The sequence below is a fragment of the Dermochelys coriacea genome, chromosome 2, assembly GCF_009764565.3.
Source record: "Dermochelys coriacea isolate rDerCor1 chromosome 2, rDerCor1.pri.v4, whole genome shotgun sequence".
NCBI lineage: Eukaryota > Metazoa > Chordata > Testudines > Dermochelyidae > Dermochelys > Dermochelys coriacea.
This window is the reverse complement of record NC_050069.1, coordinates 34378652-34398882: the sequence shown is the minus strand read 5'-3', so window position 1 is coordinate 34398882 and position 20231 is coordinate 34378652. Positions and strand designations below refer to the sequence as shown.

Sequence of the window (20231 nt, the reverse complement as noted above, 5' to 3'; positions counted from 1 at the left end):
GGATTCATCCTCACCTTTTCCTCCTGTTTGTGAGCATGTCACACAATTCATAGAATCCAAAGCCAGAAGGAACCATTGTGATCATCTAGTCTGATCTCCTGTGTAACACAGTTATAGAACTTCCCCACAATAATTCCTAGAGCAGATCTTTTAGAAAAATATCCAGTCAAGATTGAAAAATTGTCAGTGATGGAGAATCCACCTTGGCCCTTGGTAAATTGTTCCAATGGTTTATTACTCCCCCTGTTAAAAATGTACACCTTCTTTCCAGTCTGAATTTGTCTAGCTTCAACTTCCAGCCATTAGATCATGTTATACTTTTCTCTGCTAGACTGAAGAGCCCATTTTTAAATATTTGCTCCCATGCAGATACTTAACCTTCCCTTTGTTAAGCTAAATAGATTGAGCTTTGCCCAGCCCCTATATAAACCTCTTTTAAAGACTCACTTCTGCTGTGCTCCCTACAATGAATCCAGACAACTTGTACAAGAATTACCACTCCCTATTTATTGATCCTCTCTTTGCTTGTCTGTCTACATCCTGACAGGAAGAGTTCCTCAGAGTGGGAGACTGCCTCTTCTTGAATGTCTGGAAAGTGCTTAGCACATCATGAGTGTTACCATAAACAATAATAATTAAAGGAATGGGGGAGGGTGTTTCATTTCACAAGTGGCAGAATTCATTGAAAGGTGCAATGTACTCGGAATAGCACAGACATTTTCAGGATAAAAAGGAATGTCTGGGATCACCCTTCCTTTTGAGGCAATAGTTGTACCACATGTACTTTCCATTTTCAATTACTTGTCCAACTCTTTTTTAAACTGTTTTTTTATTGGTTGCTCCCATTGCTACTTTTTTAAATGTATTTGATCTGTTATCTCAGTGTAAAGAAATTTCACTTGAATTCTTTTGGTGCCCATCCTTCCTCCTAAATTCATACCTTCTAGTTCTTCTGTTTGACAGTAGTTCACCCAGTCTTGAAGCCTCTGTCATTCATATTCCATTAGAGACCATACATTATTATTATTTATTATACCTTAATGAGGTCCACTAACCACTCTTTCTGATAAAATAATAGAGCAAATTATCTAGATCATGAATAACAGTCTTGATTCCCTGTAGCTGTCCTTTGAGATTTCAGTACCATCCTTTTCACCACACAGGGACTAATTTTACATAGGAGAATTGTAAATGAAACGTCTGGTCCTTGATACAATATGTCAACGGACATATTCAAAGGGCAGATAAGGCTTCATGTACCACTTAGATGCAGAGTTCTATCAGGAGAAAGTGCAAAGTAGATGCAACTTCTCCATCACTAGAAGTTCAAAGAGAATTGTGGTGTCTCAGCACTTCTGAAGCTTAGGCTACTTTCATTTAGGCAACTGAATATGGATTGAGGAGTCTAACTTTAGGTACCCAAATGTGAACCATTTGGACAACAATTTAACAACATTATGCATCATTTCTCTCAGATCTTTCACTTGCTGGATGTTTTGCCTTTTATATTCAGGATATATTTCAAACTCATTTCCCTTCTTCTTGGCTTTACTCTCTGCCCAAAGAAAGTAGTCTTTTTATTACTAAATTGTTTTAAACCACATAAGTCATATATGTTACTATTCTCTCTAAGCAATTCTGAATTTTAGTGTGTTCTTTCTTTTTTACTGATCTCCCCTTCTTAGTGCTATTGGAAGTCCTGATAGAAAAGTGGAGGAGTTGCAACTATGTATAATAAACTCATAGCTTTTTCAAGGTATAATAACTAGTAGTATTATTACATTAATATGTTCAATATTCTTATCAAGGCCTAGCCATTGGTTTATAGAACTATTCTTTTCATCTGCATTGAAATCCTTTGCAATATAATCTAGCTTCTGTCTATCCTCTTCACTTGCAGCTGCACCTTGGGTTGAAAGTTTGAGAGATCTTAGTAAAATATATAGTCTTCAATGTTATTTTCAGTTCTTTGAAGGATCTGTATCCTTTTTTGCCTAATCAAGCACTAAAATCCTCAAAATGTTAAGATAGACTATGGTTCCTGGATGCATACAATTAAAAAAAAATACATGTGAGGATAATGTAAACTGTCTATGGCTCTGTCTATCCTACCCTGCAGTTCAGACTAAAGGGCATGACTAGCAGTGCACACAAAGCACTGCTCTGTAATTCCTCCATGTGGACACTGTGGGAACAAATTTAAAGGTTCCTAGTTTGCATTAATGTAGTTGAGTGTGAAGAGGACTTCATTAAAGCAAACTAGGAACTTTTTATTTTGTGTGCACATGGGGAACAGCAGACCACATTGGCGTGCACTGATATTCACATGCCCATAGTCCGAATTTTGGGGCAGTGTAGCCAACCCATATGGAGACCATTGTAGGAGTGGGGTTCTTCAGATACCAGGGTTTAGGAGAGGAGCTTATATTAAAGAGGAAAGGAACTGTGCTACAGAGCATGACAAATCACCTGTTGCTGAGCACAGGACCTCCTAAGGTGCCCAGTATCTCATTGAATTTGCTAAGAAACAGTGTACTAACTCTTCCATTGGTTGCTGAGGGTTAAGATACCATAACATTTAAGTACCAACATTCCCAGAGAAATAAAGATCTTGGCTTGGTCTGCAGACATTTTAGGCTTAGAAAAGATGTGAGGGATGGATATGAAATCATTGGGACCAGCATGGTCTAGATTAAGTTGCGCGGGCACAGCTGATTTTGGATATGCTAAAAAATGTGGTAAGTTTTAAATGGGTCTGTTGGATGGTGAAATCAGGATCTCATCTCAGTTTGGTTCCTCCCTTTCCCCCTGGGAGCAATAGTCCTGCTTAGACAGACGGTGGAAAAGTCCACACTGTTAATACGAGTTGGAGAATGAACCTTACAGACTAAGGGCCACACAAACTGGAACCTGAAAGGTCTGTTCACAGGGGTAGGCAATGAATGGTTGCCAATTTATTTAGAAGTTCAAGTAACAAAACCTCAATGCCTTCCACTCCCAGGAACCTCCAGAGTCCAGAAACCCCTAACTTTACCTTTGCAGACTTCTGGGGTAGAGGCAAGGGCCTAACACCTACCAACAGTAGACCCTCTCCCCAGAGTCCTCAAGGGGTGCTGGCTGGTTGTTCTCCTTAGCAAGATTTTCAGGGGTGGGGTAGTAGGCTACCAGATAATGGCCACTGCTCACCAAATGCTAACAAATTTCAGAGTGCCCTGACCCTTGTGCCATACAGTTTGTCGTCATACGTAATACTTTCTCTCTCAACTTCTATCTCTGGAAAATTGCATTTTTGGTTTATATTTGTACTCTTAATTTAAAAGTTGGATGCAGCTTAATACTAGATTATTATCCTTTCACTTATTTCACTTGCAAACAGTGAACAAGATCTAGTACCCAATGGCAACAGAACATCAATAAATGCTTACCTGTAATTCTGCTTTTCATTTCCTATATGAAATCTGTCATATTGTGAATATGCCCGATTTCCTTCCCAGTCCATTAACTCAATTCTTAGAGAATACTGCCGCTGACTGGTTATTGCAAAGATAAACTCATTTCCCAGCCAATGTTCACCAGATGGGCTACCAAAACCCTAGAAAAAAGTTGGTAAAATAATTGAATTTAATTATTTTTCTTAATGTTGGTGTAATATTTGTACTGTAATAAAATTATCATTACATTTTTCTTATATACTCTAAGGGCAAGTTAATTAACCTTCCTATGCCTCAGTTTGCCCATCTGTATAATGGATCTATTAATACATACCTTGCAAGGACATTCTGTGGTTTAAAATTAGTTGATGTTTTCAGGTGCAAAATCACTTTAAAGGACAAAGTAGTATGTTATTTCCTTGTCTGCTACTGAAATACTAGAGAACTATTATATGCTCCACATCAGCCTTCACCTTGGGATCATTCAGACATTGAAGACAGCAGATATTTTGCAGCCCATTTATTAAGTGGTGCCGTGGGACTACATGCACCTAAATTTGGCACTGGCTACCAATTAACTTGAGGTTGGAATTCATGCAATTGCTTTGAATCTAAAAGCCTTCAATGGTTTGAGATCTAGATTGTCTTTTTTGCCATAACATATTGCTTCAACTGAGAACAACAGAGGAGCTCGAGCTGGAGCCTTCCCATTTAAATGAAGGACAGGTGCTGGGCAGGATGTTCTCTGAGCTGGTCCTTGGTTTTGGTACTCACCCATATCACCCTTGGCCTATCAGAGTCCAGATTTGTTAACTTCTGAACCTACATCACAGGCCATGTTTTCTCAGACTACTGAGGTGGGGTTAAGATGTGGGTTCAGGTGACTATATTCCTTAACAGTCCTTTTGTATTACTTTTTGTTTCAACCTAAAGGTCAATGCTCAGACCACAGCATGTCGGGCTATAAATTTATTTTATAAATATGAAGAAATAACTAATAAATAAGAGGTGGTTGCAAGTGCTATTAACCTTCCACATACTCAGATTATCTTATTTCTTTCTAACTAAACTGAATAACTGTACAAAATATAGAAAACGGGAGAATAAAATGAAGAGTTTGGCTAATTTCCCCCAATGAATTGTGGTTTAAGTATTATGTGTGGTATTTCTGTGCCACATGTTACTCTGTTCTTTGATATTTGACACCATTCCATGACTTCCAATGTTATTTAAGTTAGGCAACAGTTTGTAATTAATTGTGTACATCTGAGATCTCTGTTTCACCATTTTACCCTAAAAACAATGAAAGTGGTGTACAGTACTGCAGTTCTGTTCAGCCAGTGAGGAACAAACCTGAGACGGTTTTGTGTTCAGGTTCAGTTCAGATAATCACAGGCTTGTCTCATGCTTATCCAAACTTCTTGAGTTGGGAAAACAGAAATGGAACCCTAATGGCTCTCTCACAATGATATGCCAGGAAGGGCTTATGAAAAACCCTGGTTAAAATTCCTCCACCAATAGAATGAAGGACTGGATGATTTTCTTGCCTCTGATAAACTTCACCCCCTATTGCTAAATTGTCCCTGCCAGAGATTACAACTCGGGCTCATAACCACACTTCTGAAGCACACCTTTTTGTTTCTGGAATTGACCCGACAGCACCAAATCTCAGGTATTTTCACAGACCGTTTTTCAAAGGAAGTTATTCTCCCCTCAGCCCCTAAATCTTCAACCCCTCTCCCCTCCCCCCAGTCTCAGACGATGAATTGAACAATATGCTCTGCTATCAACAGCCTCAGTATACTTCTCCAGAAAGTGCATTTTATTGCAAAATGAGGAACCATGAATAGATTTCCCTGCTACTGGGGAGTTATAATTGACTAAATGGGGAACAATTTTGTGAGAGATTTTTTTCTGCAAGATTGGCAGCAAATCATTGTGCGTTGAGTGATATTTTAGTCACTCCTGCTTCCGAACCTAGAAAGAAATACTGCGAAAGCAGCCTCTTTCTCTGTACTGTGACAGTCTGGTTCCAGGCCTGGCTGCTGACTCGGGGGGGGGGGGGGGGAAATCCCAGCTCCTCTGAAGTCAGTGGCAAAACTCCCATGGACTCCAATGGAGCTAAGATTTCACTCAGGAAATGCAAAGATGTTCCAAAACCAAACTCCTAAAGAAAAATAAACCTATCTGAATAGTTCAGCAGCTATTGGGGGGAGGGATCATTCAGTGGTTTGAGCATTGGCCTGCTAAATCTAGGGTTGTGAGTTCAGTCCTTGAGGGGGCCCTTTAGGAATCTGGGGCAAAAAAAATTGGGGATTTGTCCTGCTTTGAGCAGGGGGTTGGACTAGATGACCTCCTGAGGTCCCTTCCAACCCTGATATTCTATGATTCTAAGCTTAAAAGGATTGAGATGGGGTCTAAAAGATATGTCAATGTTCTGGGAATGCAGGGAGGGATTTCCGATTATTCCCAAACTGGATCACCTATCAATAATTACAGCATGTTATAAAACACTTTCAGCAACACTCACTTTCTTTTAAAATCTACCAGTACCCACTTGCTATTTGAGCAGAAGACTGAGCCAACTGGTATTATAAGCTAATTGAGACTGGCCCAGGAGTATCAGGAAGAAATTTGCTCAGGTTGAACCTTGTGATTCTGAACTCTTGCCTCAGTGGAGATCAAGTGAATCATGGGGATGAAGTGCTTAGTCTTTAAGAAACAAAGTCAAGTAGCCTACAGTCAGTCTTACAGATGGAATAAGTGGAATGACATGGTGATCTTAAAGGAGACCGTTCTCTCTCTCTCCTCTACCACCCCATATATCATCTCTCAGAAAGTCATCCCCTTTAATCATTCCAAAATCTGTCTCTTTCCCACATTCCTCATTGCTTGCCTTGATTACTGTAATCTTTTACTTACTACTGCCCATCCTTCTGGCCTCTCTCCTCCCAATACTCAAGCCTATCCTTAGTGCCTGTCCTTAACTACTGCTTCAACCACACTATTGGCACGTATATTTTACCAAATAAAATACAAGCTTCTCCCCCTTATTTGCATATTTGCATTCCCACCTATCTCTGTCATGTTCTCTTTTATGTTGCTCTTAGTCCTCTCTCCTTATTTCTCTTTTCTACCCTCCTTCTCACATTCTTGGCTTTTTCCTTTCTAGCTCCTACACCTGGGACATTATCCCAGTTCTAGGAACTCAGGAGTTGCCATAGAGAATCAGACTAGTGGTTCATCTTCATTAATGTCTTGTCTCAACAGTGGCCAGCACCACCTGCTTCAGAGGGAGGTGCAGTAAACTCTGCAGTGCACAGTTATGGAGCAACCTTCCCACAAGCAATGTTTCTTTCTAACCCCACTAGTTAGTGATTGATTTATGCCTTGCAACATTAGGGTTTATCCAAAACATTTGTATTTTTGTTTCTTTGTTATCCTTGCTATTGTTCACTGAGCACACACTTTATCCTCCTCTGAGCTCTCTTTGGAACAGACCTCTTCAGGAAATCCCTTCTCCCTTTTGCTCATAATTAATAACCATAAGGCATGATCTGTTCTGAACAGTTGCTCTATTTCGTAACTTATGTTTGTGTATCTTATCCTATCTTATTTAGGTTGTAGCCTTTTCAGGACATGGAACATATCCCTTTTTTATATTCTGGATCTGTATAAACACAAGGCACCATAAAGTTGTTTTTTAATAATAATACAGTAGAACCTCAGAGTTATGAACACCAGAGTTACGAACTGACCAGTCAACCATACACCTCATTTGGAACTGGAAGTACCCAATCTGGCAGCAGCAGAGACACATACACACACAAAAATAGTACAGTACTGTGTAAAACCTAAACCAATAAAAGAATAAAGGGGAAGTTTAAAAAAAGATTTGACAAGCTAAGGAAATTGTTTCTATGCTTGTCTCATTTAAGTTAAGATGGCTAAATGAAGCATTTTCCTTCTGTTCTGTTTAGTAAAGCTTCAAAGCTGTATTAAGTCAATGTACTTTTGAAAGAACAGCCTTAACATTTTGTTCAGAGTTACGAACATTTCAGAGTTAAGAACAACCTCCGTTCCCAAGGTGTTCGAACGCTGAGGTTCTACTGTAATTCTTTACATTCCCAGTAGGAAAGGATTTACACTTCCTTCTCTCCTCTCACGTTAGACATCAGATTGGAATGAAAATCTATTGCTCAGTGGTTTGCTCTCCTGACCAGAGGAAATTAAGTTGCAATAGAAGCTAATGGAAGGGCAAAAGAAGAAAAAAGAGAAGAAAGAGGTGGTCATGTTAGTTTTCAGAAGCTGAATCCTATTAGAAAGACATATTGTAATGTATTACTGAAAGTTAGATTAGAAATCTCAGGATCATTTAAATGATCAGTTGTGTTACTGAGCCTGACCTGCCTAATATGTTTGATCTATTAGAGAAGGTCTTCTTGAAGCCATGCTGAATAAGATATGTTCACTTCATACAAGACATTTCTCTTGGTAATTTAAATAATCCATGAATCCTAACTAATTAAACCATCATAATAAATACTGAGTGTGATGGATGGGGTTTTCTTGGGAATTAAACTGTCTGCTGTTTTGCATTTCTTTTGTACAGCAAAGCATTACACAGCTAGGGACGCAAATAGAAGGCAAAGATTCCCTTCGGAAGCATGACATGCATATGGCTAAAGATGTAGGTTTAGAAATCTTGCATGGCGCATTTGAAAACCTAGGGCTTCGGTGCGTGAAGCAAAAATGTGGTATTGCCAAGTCCAAGCATTTAAAAACCACAAGTCAGGCCCCCAAAACCATGGGATTGGCCTAAATATCACAAGACTTTAACTAAATAGTAAATGTCAGATTCTTTTTATTTGCCTACTAAGATTTGAGTTTTCAGAGTGCACTCAGGTCACATTTTCTAGTTATTCTCTGCAATCATGAGAAATTATTACTTATTTTTTTAGATGAAAACTGAGACTCACCTAATAAAATAACTCCAGGGAATGTGGAAACACACCAAAAATCATGTGAGTTGGCAACACTGCAAGTTGCTATGAAATATATAGTAACAATAGTACTTGAATTTGCTCTTTACCATTTTAAGAGCCAATGAGCCATCTAATTGATCGAAGAATAAACATTACTTATCCATATAAATTAACATAGAGATCTTTAAGTCACAGATATAGGTTAGAAATTTGGCAGTGCCTACCTGTCCCGCGCCATTGTTTATTATTTCAGCATCAATGAATCTGTATTTCTGGTGCTGAAATGTCACGTATGGAAGCTTTACATGTGAGAAAAGATTGTATTTTAGGAAAAGTTACTCCTAGTTCAGTGAAAGAAAAGGGCTCATGAGTAAGTGTCAGGTTAATGAATATTCACCCAATTGAGGGGTAAGCGGGTGATATTTTTTGGGACATTTCTGGTTTTCATTAGAAGAAAAGGAGTACTTGTGGCACCTTAGAGACTAACAAATTTATTTGAGCATAAGCTTTCGTGAGCTACAGCTCACTTCATTGGATGCATCGGATGGTTTTCATTAGGTAGCTCTTATACATGTGTTAGTAACATGAGTTTAATGTTTGTCTCTGTAGCGTAGAAATGACATGATGTAATACTCCCTGTAATTACTTGCCCACCATTGCATACATTTGATTAAAAAAAAGTTCGTGACTACTGTCCTATAGCAGAGCAAATACTATAGATTCTGATATACTGCACAACTGCTTTCTAAAAAGCAATAATAGTAATAATAATAATAATAATTCACTGCAGCACTGATCCATAAAGCAATTTTACTAGGAATCAGAGGCGATATTATAATATTTTATAATATTTACACCAGTTAACAAATACCACCCAAGGTCTGCCTTGCTTCACCTCTGAGTGCACTGTGATTAACAGAGTCAAAATAACAAAAGCAGTCAGGAGTACAAAAAAACTGAATTGAAGACAACTTTTAAAAGTGACCTTCAGAATTCACAAAGTTGACGTTTATTCAAAAATAATAAGTATGGTGCAAAAGAGTTTTATTAGCTTTGGCAAAATCTGTAGGCGTATTCTACTTGAATCATGTTACTCCAAGTTCATTAAACAATTATCTCTCTTACTTTATTTATTTTGTCTGATAATGCTCATAGGAAGCTTTGACTTTTTATAGACAAAACAAAAATTGAAACCAGACACAGTCAGTATATCCTGTGGGTTCATCTCCTGTCAGACAACTCACTGAAGAAAACATCTAATAATTCAGTGTTTTACAGCGGGGATGTCTTCCCAGAAGCCATAAAGAATAATCAGCTCCGGGTGCCTTAGCTGAGAATACAGAATGGACTTTGAATGTTTGTGAAAATTATTTTGGGATAAAGTCAATAGACTTCTCCATTTCCAACACATTGGGTTATGCAACGTTCTTCTTATTGAAAATTATGTTCTGGTCTGTAGTTGTATCTTTTATGTCCTTCACAGCACCAAAGATAAGATATTTTGATAAAACAGTTTGTTAAAGTAATACTGTGATTTTCTGGGGAGGTATTCAGAGTTAAACATTGTAATTTACCTTGTAATGACTAAAATGAGACTGGAAAGTCAGTTTCATCTCCCAGTGCAGAACTGAATACCGTGATTTAAGCACGGGTGTTTGAACACTGGGGGCCCACACTCTTGGTCATGTGGTGCGGCATTTGGTAGGTAGCAACAACTTTTTATTTTAAGTGGATTAATCAAAACTTAAATTCCCCACTTCCCATACAAAGCCTGGGAAAACAGAATTTATGCAGGGGTCATAAGGACAGAAATCCAGATTTGAAGTACAGATCTTCAACAACTGCTACTTCTGCCTAGACGGAATATTAGCCGCTGACCCTCCAAGATCCCTATGTGACATCTACTGACCCTTCCCCAGGCCTGCATTAAATGCTACCTTCCATACTGCTTAACTGGAATGGACACAGAGCTCAATTCCACTGTAAGGTGCTGAGGATCCTACAGAAGGCTACTCTGTTCATACTCTTTCCCAAGTACTACTGGATTTCTGTAGAAGGGAAAGCTCTGTATGGGCTCTTTGTAAGTGTGTGTGGAGTGTGAAAAAAAGGCAAACTGGACTTGTCACTTTGGTGTCAGAAAATAGTTTAGTTGTAAAATAACATTATGATCTGTTGTTTAACCTTTTTTTTTAACCAACCAAAAAGTAATCCAATCAATATCTGCAGTGCTCCAGTAAAGAGCGGGAGCTACAGTAAGGTGATATATGGATCATTATGTCATTAAACAACATTTATTAGATGCATAACATGTAAGGAATACATAATAGTTTGCTTTATTCAACAGCTAACAGTTTTTTGTATAAATGAACTTTTCCTGTTCTTTCTGATTTGAAAAGACCACCATCTGGGTGTTGTTAACATACATTAATAGTGTCATATTGAAATATTGTAGGCAAAGTAGACATATGAATATATAGCCACATATCAACACAATTCCTGAAACAGATGTTATCCAGTAAAAGTTGTGCAGGGAGGACAGTGCTAGATAGGATTTTAAAGCATAATTAAAGCATGACTGAATTCAAACAAAAGAATATATTTAACTTTCCATTCAGTAGCAAAAATATACTATAAATTAAGGAAACAAATGTATTTTGCTTCCAGTGTGGCAGAAATCTCCCTTGGTACTCAAAAGATATGAATCTGTGATATCTGCCAGCTAGGGGGCTTTGGGCCTGATCCAAAGCCTAGTGAAGTCAAATAGGTTTTGAATCTATCCTTTAGCTCAAGCTATAAAAAGTTATACTTTAATTCCAGAGGTCCCGGGTTCAAATGCTGATGATAAGTAAGTTAACAATCACCATACAAAGCAACATATAAATACATATCCACCATAACTCTCATCCACCTACTTTCATACCATACCTACTGTCACTGGGCACTACAAATCCTACTAGATTCTCTCCTCAGGACAAGAAATGAGAACATGCGAACATGCTTTCTTTTTCTATAACACCCACTGAATGCAACAAGTTTCTGAGTAATCACTTCAGTTAAAAAGACAAATGTTTATTTAGTAAAGTGGTATGTCACACAATTCTTTATCAAGGAGGGGTTGATTTCCATAAAAGGCTATGCTCCAGAGAATATATGATCCACATTTCAGGAACTAAAACTGATTTCCTAAAACCCAAGTTTTTTAGTAAATACTTGAAAGAAGTGGATCACTTCTACGTCTTATACCCCACTTGCTGAACATAAATAAATTTTCCAACACATAAGCGATTTATAATGCCTCCAGCATGAGAAATTTGAGCACATATATTAATATACTACTTATAAAGTTGCAGCATACTGTTTTCCTGTCATTTATCCTTAGCTCACTTCCATCATCTTATTGATTTTAACATAGTTTGCAAAAACCCTGCCTCAGGGTTCTAGTACAAAACCAAGACTGTTCTGTCCCCATATCCCAGTCTCATCTCTGCAAGAACCTCCCTTTCCCCCAGACTCCAATCTCACCCCCAAACCCCTTACTTTGCTGGCAGGATGCTGGCTAAATCACTCAAGTGCTGCTAGCCTTTCAATGCCCTTCCTACATCCTCCACAAAGGACAGACAAGTTGCCCCATAATTTATTAGGAAAACAATCCCAGCCGTCTCAGCACATAGACCAATGGGCTAAGCCTCCAGACATAGGCAGGTGAGAGAAGAAACAGTGAGGACACAGCAAAGTGGGTATGGCTTTGCCATGGGAATGCTCACCCCTGGCTTGGCTAACCTGGGTGCTGAGACCTGGATGCCAGGTTAACTGTGCAATGTCGATTTAGCTTCAGTGTCTCCTCAAGTGGCACTTCCCCAGTCACTTCCCTCTTCTTCAAATCCTTCCATCTTCTTTCCCCTCTTCTCAAATTCCCTTCACAGTGGCCTCCCTGTGCCTGGCATTTCCCACGTGTCCTGGACACGCTCCTACTGCTCTGCAGACTTTCAGAGCCTACAGGGCTGGGGTTCAGCCTGGGAAGGACCCAAGCCAGATGTACGTAGGAGCCACAGCTATATCAGACTGGGCCCCTGCTGGTAGGAAGTGTCAATTGCAACTTCTTTCTTTGTTAGCTAAATAGAATTGGCAATGGCAGCCTCAGACTGTCCTCCCTGCTGGACCATCACAGCCAGCCAAAATTTGGCAGGAGGATAGCTGTGTTGTCCCATACCAGGCTGAAAGTTGTCCCTCTCAGCTATAATAATGCCAATGCTGGCCATATTATAGGAGAAGTGGCCCAGAATTGTGCAATATTACAATTGTAAAATGCAGCATTTTGAGTATTGCTTGAGAATACTGCAGTGTATCTTTATAAGGGACACAAGGGCAGGGAGGACTGTTGCGCAGGGAAGATGTGCTCTCCTTGTGACTGTGGCACCAGTCGATATACCTAGATTTGGGGATTATATTTGGGAACACATGCATAAAATTTTGTCAGCAATTTGCATCTTTTGGATGTATCTAGCTCATTTTTGGGGGAAAGACAGAAAATATAGTAACTCAAACCAAATCAAATGGAAAAATCCCTGATTTTCATAAAATGGTAAGGTTAACGGATGACTGTAAAGTTCAGTCTCCAGCTGTCCTGTAGGTGTGTGTGTGTCTGTGTCCCATACACAAAGTATACTAGGCTCTCTAACTTCAGACTCCTATCAGAACTAAGGGTCTGATCCTGCAAAGTGCTGAGTGCAACTCCCATTGACATCAACAGCATCAGCCTGTGACTCCATAATAACAGTTACTCCTGGTTTAGACAAAGCTTCTTGGACTTCCTTATAGCATAAGACATCAGTGCTCCAAGATCTACATTGGCTGTCCATTGGTTTCCAGATGGAATTTAAGGCGTTGGCTATGACTAGCCTCTGACTAGCCTACCTGAGAGGCTGCCTCTCTCCTGGCCAAACTAGCACATTTGTAGTCAATACTGGCATTCAAGCTAGATCACTCTCATTATAAAAAAGAGGGGGCTGCTGGTGTGTCTTCTCCATGAGGGCTCAAGAACTCTGGAATTTGCTCTGCCCCCGGGTCTGAAATAGGCAGAAATGGGTGACTTTCCAGGCATGCTACAAAACACATTTGTTTGATAAGGCTTTGGGAGAAGGCTGAGGGTGTGATCTTTGAACCTGGAAGGGGGTGAAAAGAAGCTCTTTGTAGACGGCAGGCCAGCAAATTCCTATTAAAACAGCCATACTGGGTCAGACCAATGGTCCATCTAGCCCAATGTCTTGCCTTCTGACAGTGGCCAATTCCAGATGCTTCAGAAGGAATGAACACAACCGGGCAATTTTGAACAGTCCATCCCCTGTTGTCCAGTATCAACTTCTAGCAATTGGAGGTTATGGGGTGTCCCTGACCATTGTGGCTAATAGCCATTGATAGACCTGTCCTCCATGAACTTATCTAATTCTTTTTTTAACCCAATTTTTTGGCCTTCACAACATCCCATGACAACAAGTTCCACGGGTTGACAGTGCATTGTGTGAAGAAGTACTTCCTTTTGTTTGTTTTAAACCTGCAGCCTATTAATTTCACTGGGTGACCCAATGTTATATGAAGGAGTAAATAACACTTCCCTATTCAGTTTTTCCACACCATTTGTAATGTTATGACCTCTATCATATCCCCCCTCAGTTGTCTCTTTTCTAAGCTGAACAGTCCTAGTCTTTTAAATCTCTCCTCATATGGAAGCTGTTTCATACCCCTAATTATTTTTGTTCCCCTTTTCTGAAGCTTTTCCAATTTTGAGATGGGGTGACCAGAACTGCATGCTCATGTAAGCCTCCTCCAAGCACTTAGGGCAGTGACAGTGAGGGTCACGATCAGGCATTGCCTTACAACAGAAGTGGCAGAACTTGAAACCCAGAGAGCGTGGCATATCTCCAGTACCGGTACCCTGACTGGGTGCCAGACCCACACAAAAAACAACAGTGCACATTTTTACCTCTCTGCATTGTGAAAACTGAACATAAGAACAGCCATACTGGGTAGGATCAAAGGTCCATCTAGCCAGTATTCTGTCTTCTGACAGTGGCCAGTGCCAGGTGTCCCAGAGGGAATGAACAGAATAAGTAATCACCAAGTGATCCATCCTCTTTCGCCCATTCCCCACTTCTGACAAACAACTGATGAATTATCCCTACTGTTTGTATTGTATCTTTTAGCCAGTTACTGATCCATGAAAGGACCTTCCCTCTTATTCCACAGCTGCTTACTTTTCTTAGGAACTTTTGGTGGGGACATTCTCAAAGGCTTTCTCCAAGTCCAATACACTATACTGACTAGGACACCCTTGTCCATATGCTTGTGGACACGCTCAAAGAATTCTAATATATTGGTGAGGCATGATTTTCCTTTACAAAAGCTGTGTTGACTCTTCCCCAACAAATTGTGTTCATCTATATGTCTGATAATTCTATTCTTTACTACAGTTTCACCCAATTTGCTGTTACTAAAGTTAGGTTTACCAATGTGAAATTGCCAGGATTGCCTCTGGTGCCTTTTTCAAAAACTGGCATTACATTGGCTATCCTCCAGTCATCTGGTACAGAGGCTGATTTAAGCAATAGGTTACATACCACAGTTAGAGCGGCAAAGAGTCCTGTGGCACCTTATAGACTAACAGACATATTGAAGCATAAGTTTTCATGGGTGAATACCCACTTCATCGGATGCATGTCCAAAGTGGGTCTTCACCCACAAAAGCTTATGCTCCGATACGTCTGTTAGTCTATAGGGTGCCGCAGGACTCTTTGCCGCTTTTACAGATCCAGACTAACACGGCTACCCCTCTGATACTTGATACCACAGTTAGTAGTTCTGCAGTTTCATATATGAGTTCCTTCAGAACTCTTGTGTGAATACCATCTGGTCCTACTGTCATATTACTGCTTAATTTATCAATTTGTTCCAAAACCTCGTGTATTGACACCTCAATCTGGGACAGTTCCTTCAATCTGTCACCTAAAAAGAATGGCTTGGGTTTGGGGTTCTCCCCTGCATGCTCTGCAGTAAAGAGTAATGCAAAGAATGCATTTAGATTCTTCACAAGATCCCTTACCAAAGACTCTTAAGCAAAGTAAGCTGTCATGGGCTAAGAGAGAAGGTCCTCTAATGGACTGGTAACTGGTTAAAAGATAGGAAACAAATGGTAGGAATAAATGGGCAGTTTTCAGAATGGAGAGAGATAAATACTGGTGTCCCACCGGGGTCTTTACTGGGACTAGTTCTATTCAATGTGTTCATAAAAGATCTGGGAAAAGGGGTAAACAAAAAGGTGGCAAAATTTGCAGATGATATAAAACTACTCAAGATAGTTAAGTTCCAAGCAGACTGCAAAGAGCTACAAAAGAATCTCACAAAACCAGATGACTAGGCAACAAAATGGCAGATGAAATTCAATGTTGATAAATGCAAAGTAATGCACACTGGAAAATATAATCCCAACTATACATATAAAATGATGGAGTCTAAATTAGCTGTTACCACTCAAGAAAGAGATCTTGGAGTCATCATGGCTACTTCTCTGAAAACATCCACTCAATGTGCAGCAGCAGTCAAAAAAGCTAATAAAATATTAGGAATCATTAAGAAAGGGATAGATAATGAGACAGAAAATATCATATTGCCTGTATATAAATCCATGGTACGCCCATATCTTGAATACTGTGCGCAGATGTCGTCCCATCTCAATAAAGATATATTGGAATTGGAAAAGGTTCAGAAAAGGGCAACAAAAATGATTAGGGGTATGGAACGGAGGCCATATGAGGAGAGATTAATGAGACCGGGACTTTTCAGATTGGAAAAAAGACAACTCAGGGGGCAGGGGGAATATGATAGTGGTCTATAAAATCATGACTGGTGTGGTGAAAGTAAATAAAGAAGTGTTATTTGCTCCTTCTCATAACACAGGAACTAGGGGTCACCAAATTAAATTAATAAAAGGTAGCTGGTTTAAAAAACCAAAAAGGAAGTATTTTTTTCACAGAATGCACAGTCAACCTGTGGAACTCCTTGCCAGAGGATGTTGTGAAGGCCAAGACTATAACAGGGTTCAAAAAAGAGCTAAATAACTTCATGGAGGATAGGTCCATCAATGGCTATTATCCAGAATGGGCAGGGATGGTGTCTCTAGGCCCTCTTTGCGAGAAGACGACGGGATGGATCTGTTGATGACTATCTGTTCTGTTCTTTCCCTCTGTGGCTCCTGGGATTGGCCACTGTCAAAAGACAGAATACTGGGCTAGATGGACCTTTGGTCTGACCCAGTATGGCTGTTCTTATGTTCACAGTGGTCTTGTCTCCCTTGAGTGCTCTGTCAATACCTTGATCATCCAGTGGCCCCACATAATTTTTTGCTCTTAGTTTTTATGTCTTGTGTTGCTCTTTTCTTTCTTGGCCTGCCTTATTATACTTTTACACTTGGTTTGCTGGAGTTTATGCTTCTTTCTATTTTCTTCACTAGGATTTGACTTCCAATTTTTAAAGGGTGACTTTTTGCCTTTAACTGCCTCTTTTACTCTGCTGTTTAGCCATGGTAGCATTTTTATGATCCTCTTACTGTTTTGTTTTTTTTAAATTTTGGGTATACATTTAGTTTGAGCCTCTTTTATGGTGTTTCTAAATAATTTTCATGCAGTTTTCAGGCATTTCAGCCTTGTGATTGTTCCTTTTAATTTCTGTTTAATGACCTTCCTCATTTTAGTATAGTTCCCTTTTTTGAAGTTAAAATACTATTTTGGTAGGTTTCTTTGGCATTTCCCTCCTACAAGGATGTTAAATTTAATTATAATGTGGTTGCTATTATCAGGCAGTTCAGCTCACCTCTTGGACCAGATCCTGTGCTCCATTTAGGACTAAATTAAGAATTGCCTCTCCCATTAAGGGTTCCAGGACAAGCTGCTCCAAGAAGAAGTCATTTAATGTGTCTAGAAATTTTCTCTCTGCATCCTGTCCTGAGGTTACATTTACCCAGTCCATACGCCTGATTCCTTAATGCTGCCAGGGTTATACTGTAATTTTAATTGAATGTTAGGGCACATAGAGCTTAAAATCTAATGTTCAAGGGATTACTTTTCTAACTTTACTGTAAATTCTTCACCCTTACCATTTTGTATTCTTTCCAGTTTTTTTGAAAATCCAGACTCCCATCTTCTCGGTGTTGTATAACTGTCCATCCTCCTCCTGTGATCTCCATATTACAAAAGACCTAGGTAATAATGAAAATAATGATACTAGTTTCAAAATTATGTCCACTCAAAAAAAGACAACTTTCCTTAATAGTCTTCCAACATTAGTACTTTTTCAGTTGATCAAGTATTACCTAGTGCTTGTAGCACAGTGTTACACAGGATCGGAAGAAATTATCATAGATTCTTGCAGGAAAATGAGATACAGTGAAGCCAAAATGTAGAAAAGATGATACATTATTTATAAACGCATGTATTTCTTATTTAAATCCAGGTTGTACCCACAATATACCGGGCAGTGTCCCAACACAGATAGTGACATAATCATTGCCCCAAAGAGTTTGCAATCTAAGAAGACAAGCAACATACAAAAGGTATAGATAAAGTGGAAAGACTAAGGATGGGGCTATGTAGGACTATCCCTGGAGAGTGTATGACCCGTACTGAAATTGTAGACCAGCATCCTACCATGATTTCACAATAAAGCTCTCATTAAGTTCCATATTTATACATAAATAGCAATGTGATCCTTAAATAGAACAAGACAATGCACATAATAATCAACAGATATTTTATGTTTTATGTGTATACAGTAGTGCTTATAAATGACACAACTTTCAAATGCATCCTATTGTGCAGCCTTTTCATTTTTCTTGGGATACTGCAAGGAAAGGTTAAAACTGTCATTTATTATTATTTCTTCTTTTCTGTTCCACCATTTTAACACTATTACTTGAAGCATTATTACTTGAAGCATTATTTTCATGATCAGATACATTTCCCCTATTGGCACTGTGATTGTTCCAGGTTTTCATTTCTGTGCTCTTTAATAAAGCTACATTTGCCTATGAAATAAGGTATGTATTTATACAGAGAGTTGAAGAATTCTGATCAATCAACCTAGTATTTTGTGATCACATCCATCAGCATGGACAATGTTGCCCAGTAATTTAATGGTTTTTTTTGCTCTGTCAATTGATGGTCATTATCCACTTCCTTTAAATAAAAATTATTATACATCAGTCAATAAAAAAACAATAATTCATCCTCAGACAAATCAGTTCCATGCTTTTCACTCTAAGATTTATTGTTCATGTTGATGCTTTGTGATTGTTTCATTGTTTGAATTTGCTAAGTCCGCTTGCACATGTAGGAGGAAAGGAGAATGTTGACCACTGCAGACATGTAAACCAGATTCAGAATAACAATTAAAGAAACATGATTTGTTAGACAAACATTTTGGCTCTTGTCCTCCTTCAGCAAAGATACTGCAAGTCAAACCATTTATCTACAGGATTTAGTTTTCTTAGTCTTAGTCTTATTTTCAGTGAACATTTCTAACTGATGGATGTACCTTATTTAAAATTCAACTCTAGAACCCAGGAATCCAGTTTTCATTTTTCTAATGCATTAAGCCTTTCTCATGTCTTGAGTGTTAATATTTTAATATGGAAAAGGAACATAATATAATTTTTTCCTGTAATAAAAAGCCTTATAAAACAAGTTTTCATGCTCTTTGAGAGGTGTAGCAAATTACAGCACCTAATTATGCATTAGCCAGCCTTGCGTGGTCTGGCACTTTCCATGGGGGTGGATGTGAACACCTGCCATACTAAAAGGAGTATCAAGTTGATTATCAATATTAGCTTTGCATAATTCTAGCCAACAAAAGCCTTGAACTGGCTCCTGTCCCAGATAAGGTCAAGGCATTCAGCCATTAAACACCTTTTAACATGTTTTGAGGTTTAATCCTGAACAAAAAAGAGGTGATAATTTTAATAACTATTTTTATGCATCTGTGAGTGGTGGACTTCTTATGATGAGTGGTGGTGATGGACTTTATTATTTTTCTGCGGATTCAGATGAAGAGGACTCCAAATGCACTAAGTATTTGCCTCTGCTTAGATGCATGGATGAAAAAACTACTAATTCATAACACACATCAGTTTAATTAGGCTCATTTTAGATTTACGGATTACGTGCCTGATTCCACGTCCCTTAAGACAATAGGAATTTTCCCACTGTCTTCAGTGGACTTTGTATCAGGCCCTTGCTACCAGAGGTAGACAGACACAGGAGCCAGCAGAATATATATATTCTGAAACAGAAAGAAAACTAAAATGCAGCCTCTCTGAAAAACCAAATGGAATAGTTTCTGGGGTGACTATCCTGATTGCATTGGTTAGCTCTTCCAATCAGGGATACCAGAGAAATAAAACATGACTTGCACAATGTGGTTTTCCCTATTTTACCTATCCCAGTGCTAGTCTCAAACTAAACACACCAAGATCAGTAACCTAGTAAACCTTGTGGATATTCAGATACAATTTAAAAGTTTGTAACAAAGCTTCCATGGACAGCTTGTGAACTTGAACAAAACTAATGCAAGTGCAACTCACTGTCAATTTGCCAGTTATTTTCAAGTCTTTTACAATTCCAGTTTAACAGTTTCAACACCTCTATTCAGGTCTCTCTAATTCTGCTTCATAACATCTAAGAAGATTTTCCAATTTTCATTATAGACATCTCAATTATCTTCTGTATTCACCTCTCATATATCACTATATCAATATTTGCCTTAACAGTAT

At 38.9% G+C, this 20231-nt stretch overlaps 1 protein-coding gene across 2 annotated transcripts in view; it reads right to left on the bottom strand.

The window, feature by feature from the left end:
- ANGPT1 (angiopoietin 1) overlaps positions 1 to 20231 on the bottom strand; it is a 203861-nt gene that overhangs the window by 45440 nt on the left and 138190 nt on the right. For both annotated transcript variants that reach the window (XM_043507427.1, XM_038390976.2), the window contains 2 exons: positions 17562 to 17663; positions 3426 to 3592 (listed from right to left, as the gene is read on the bottom strand). In XM_043507427.1, coding sequence (XP_043363362.1) covers positions 3426 to 3592; positions 17562 to 17663 — 269 coding nt within the window. The remainder of the gene's footprint in view (positions 1 to 3425; positions 3593 to 17561; positions 17664 to 20231) is intronic.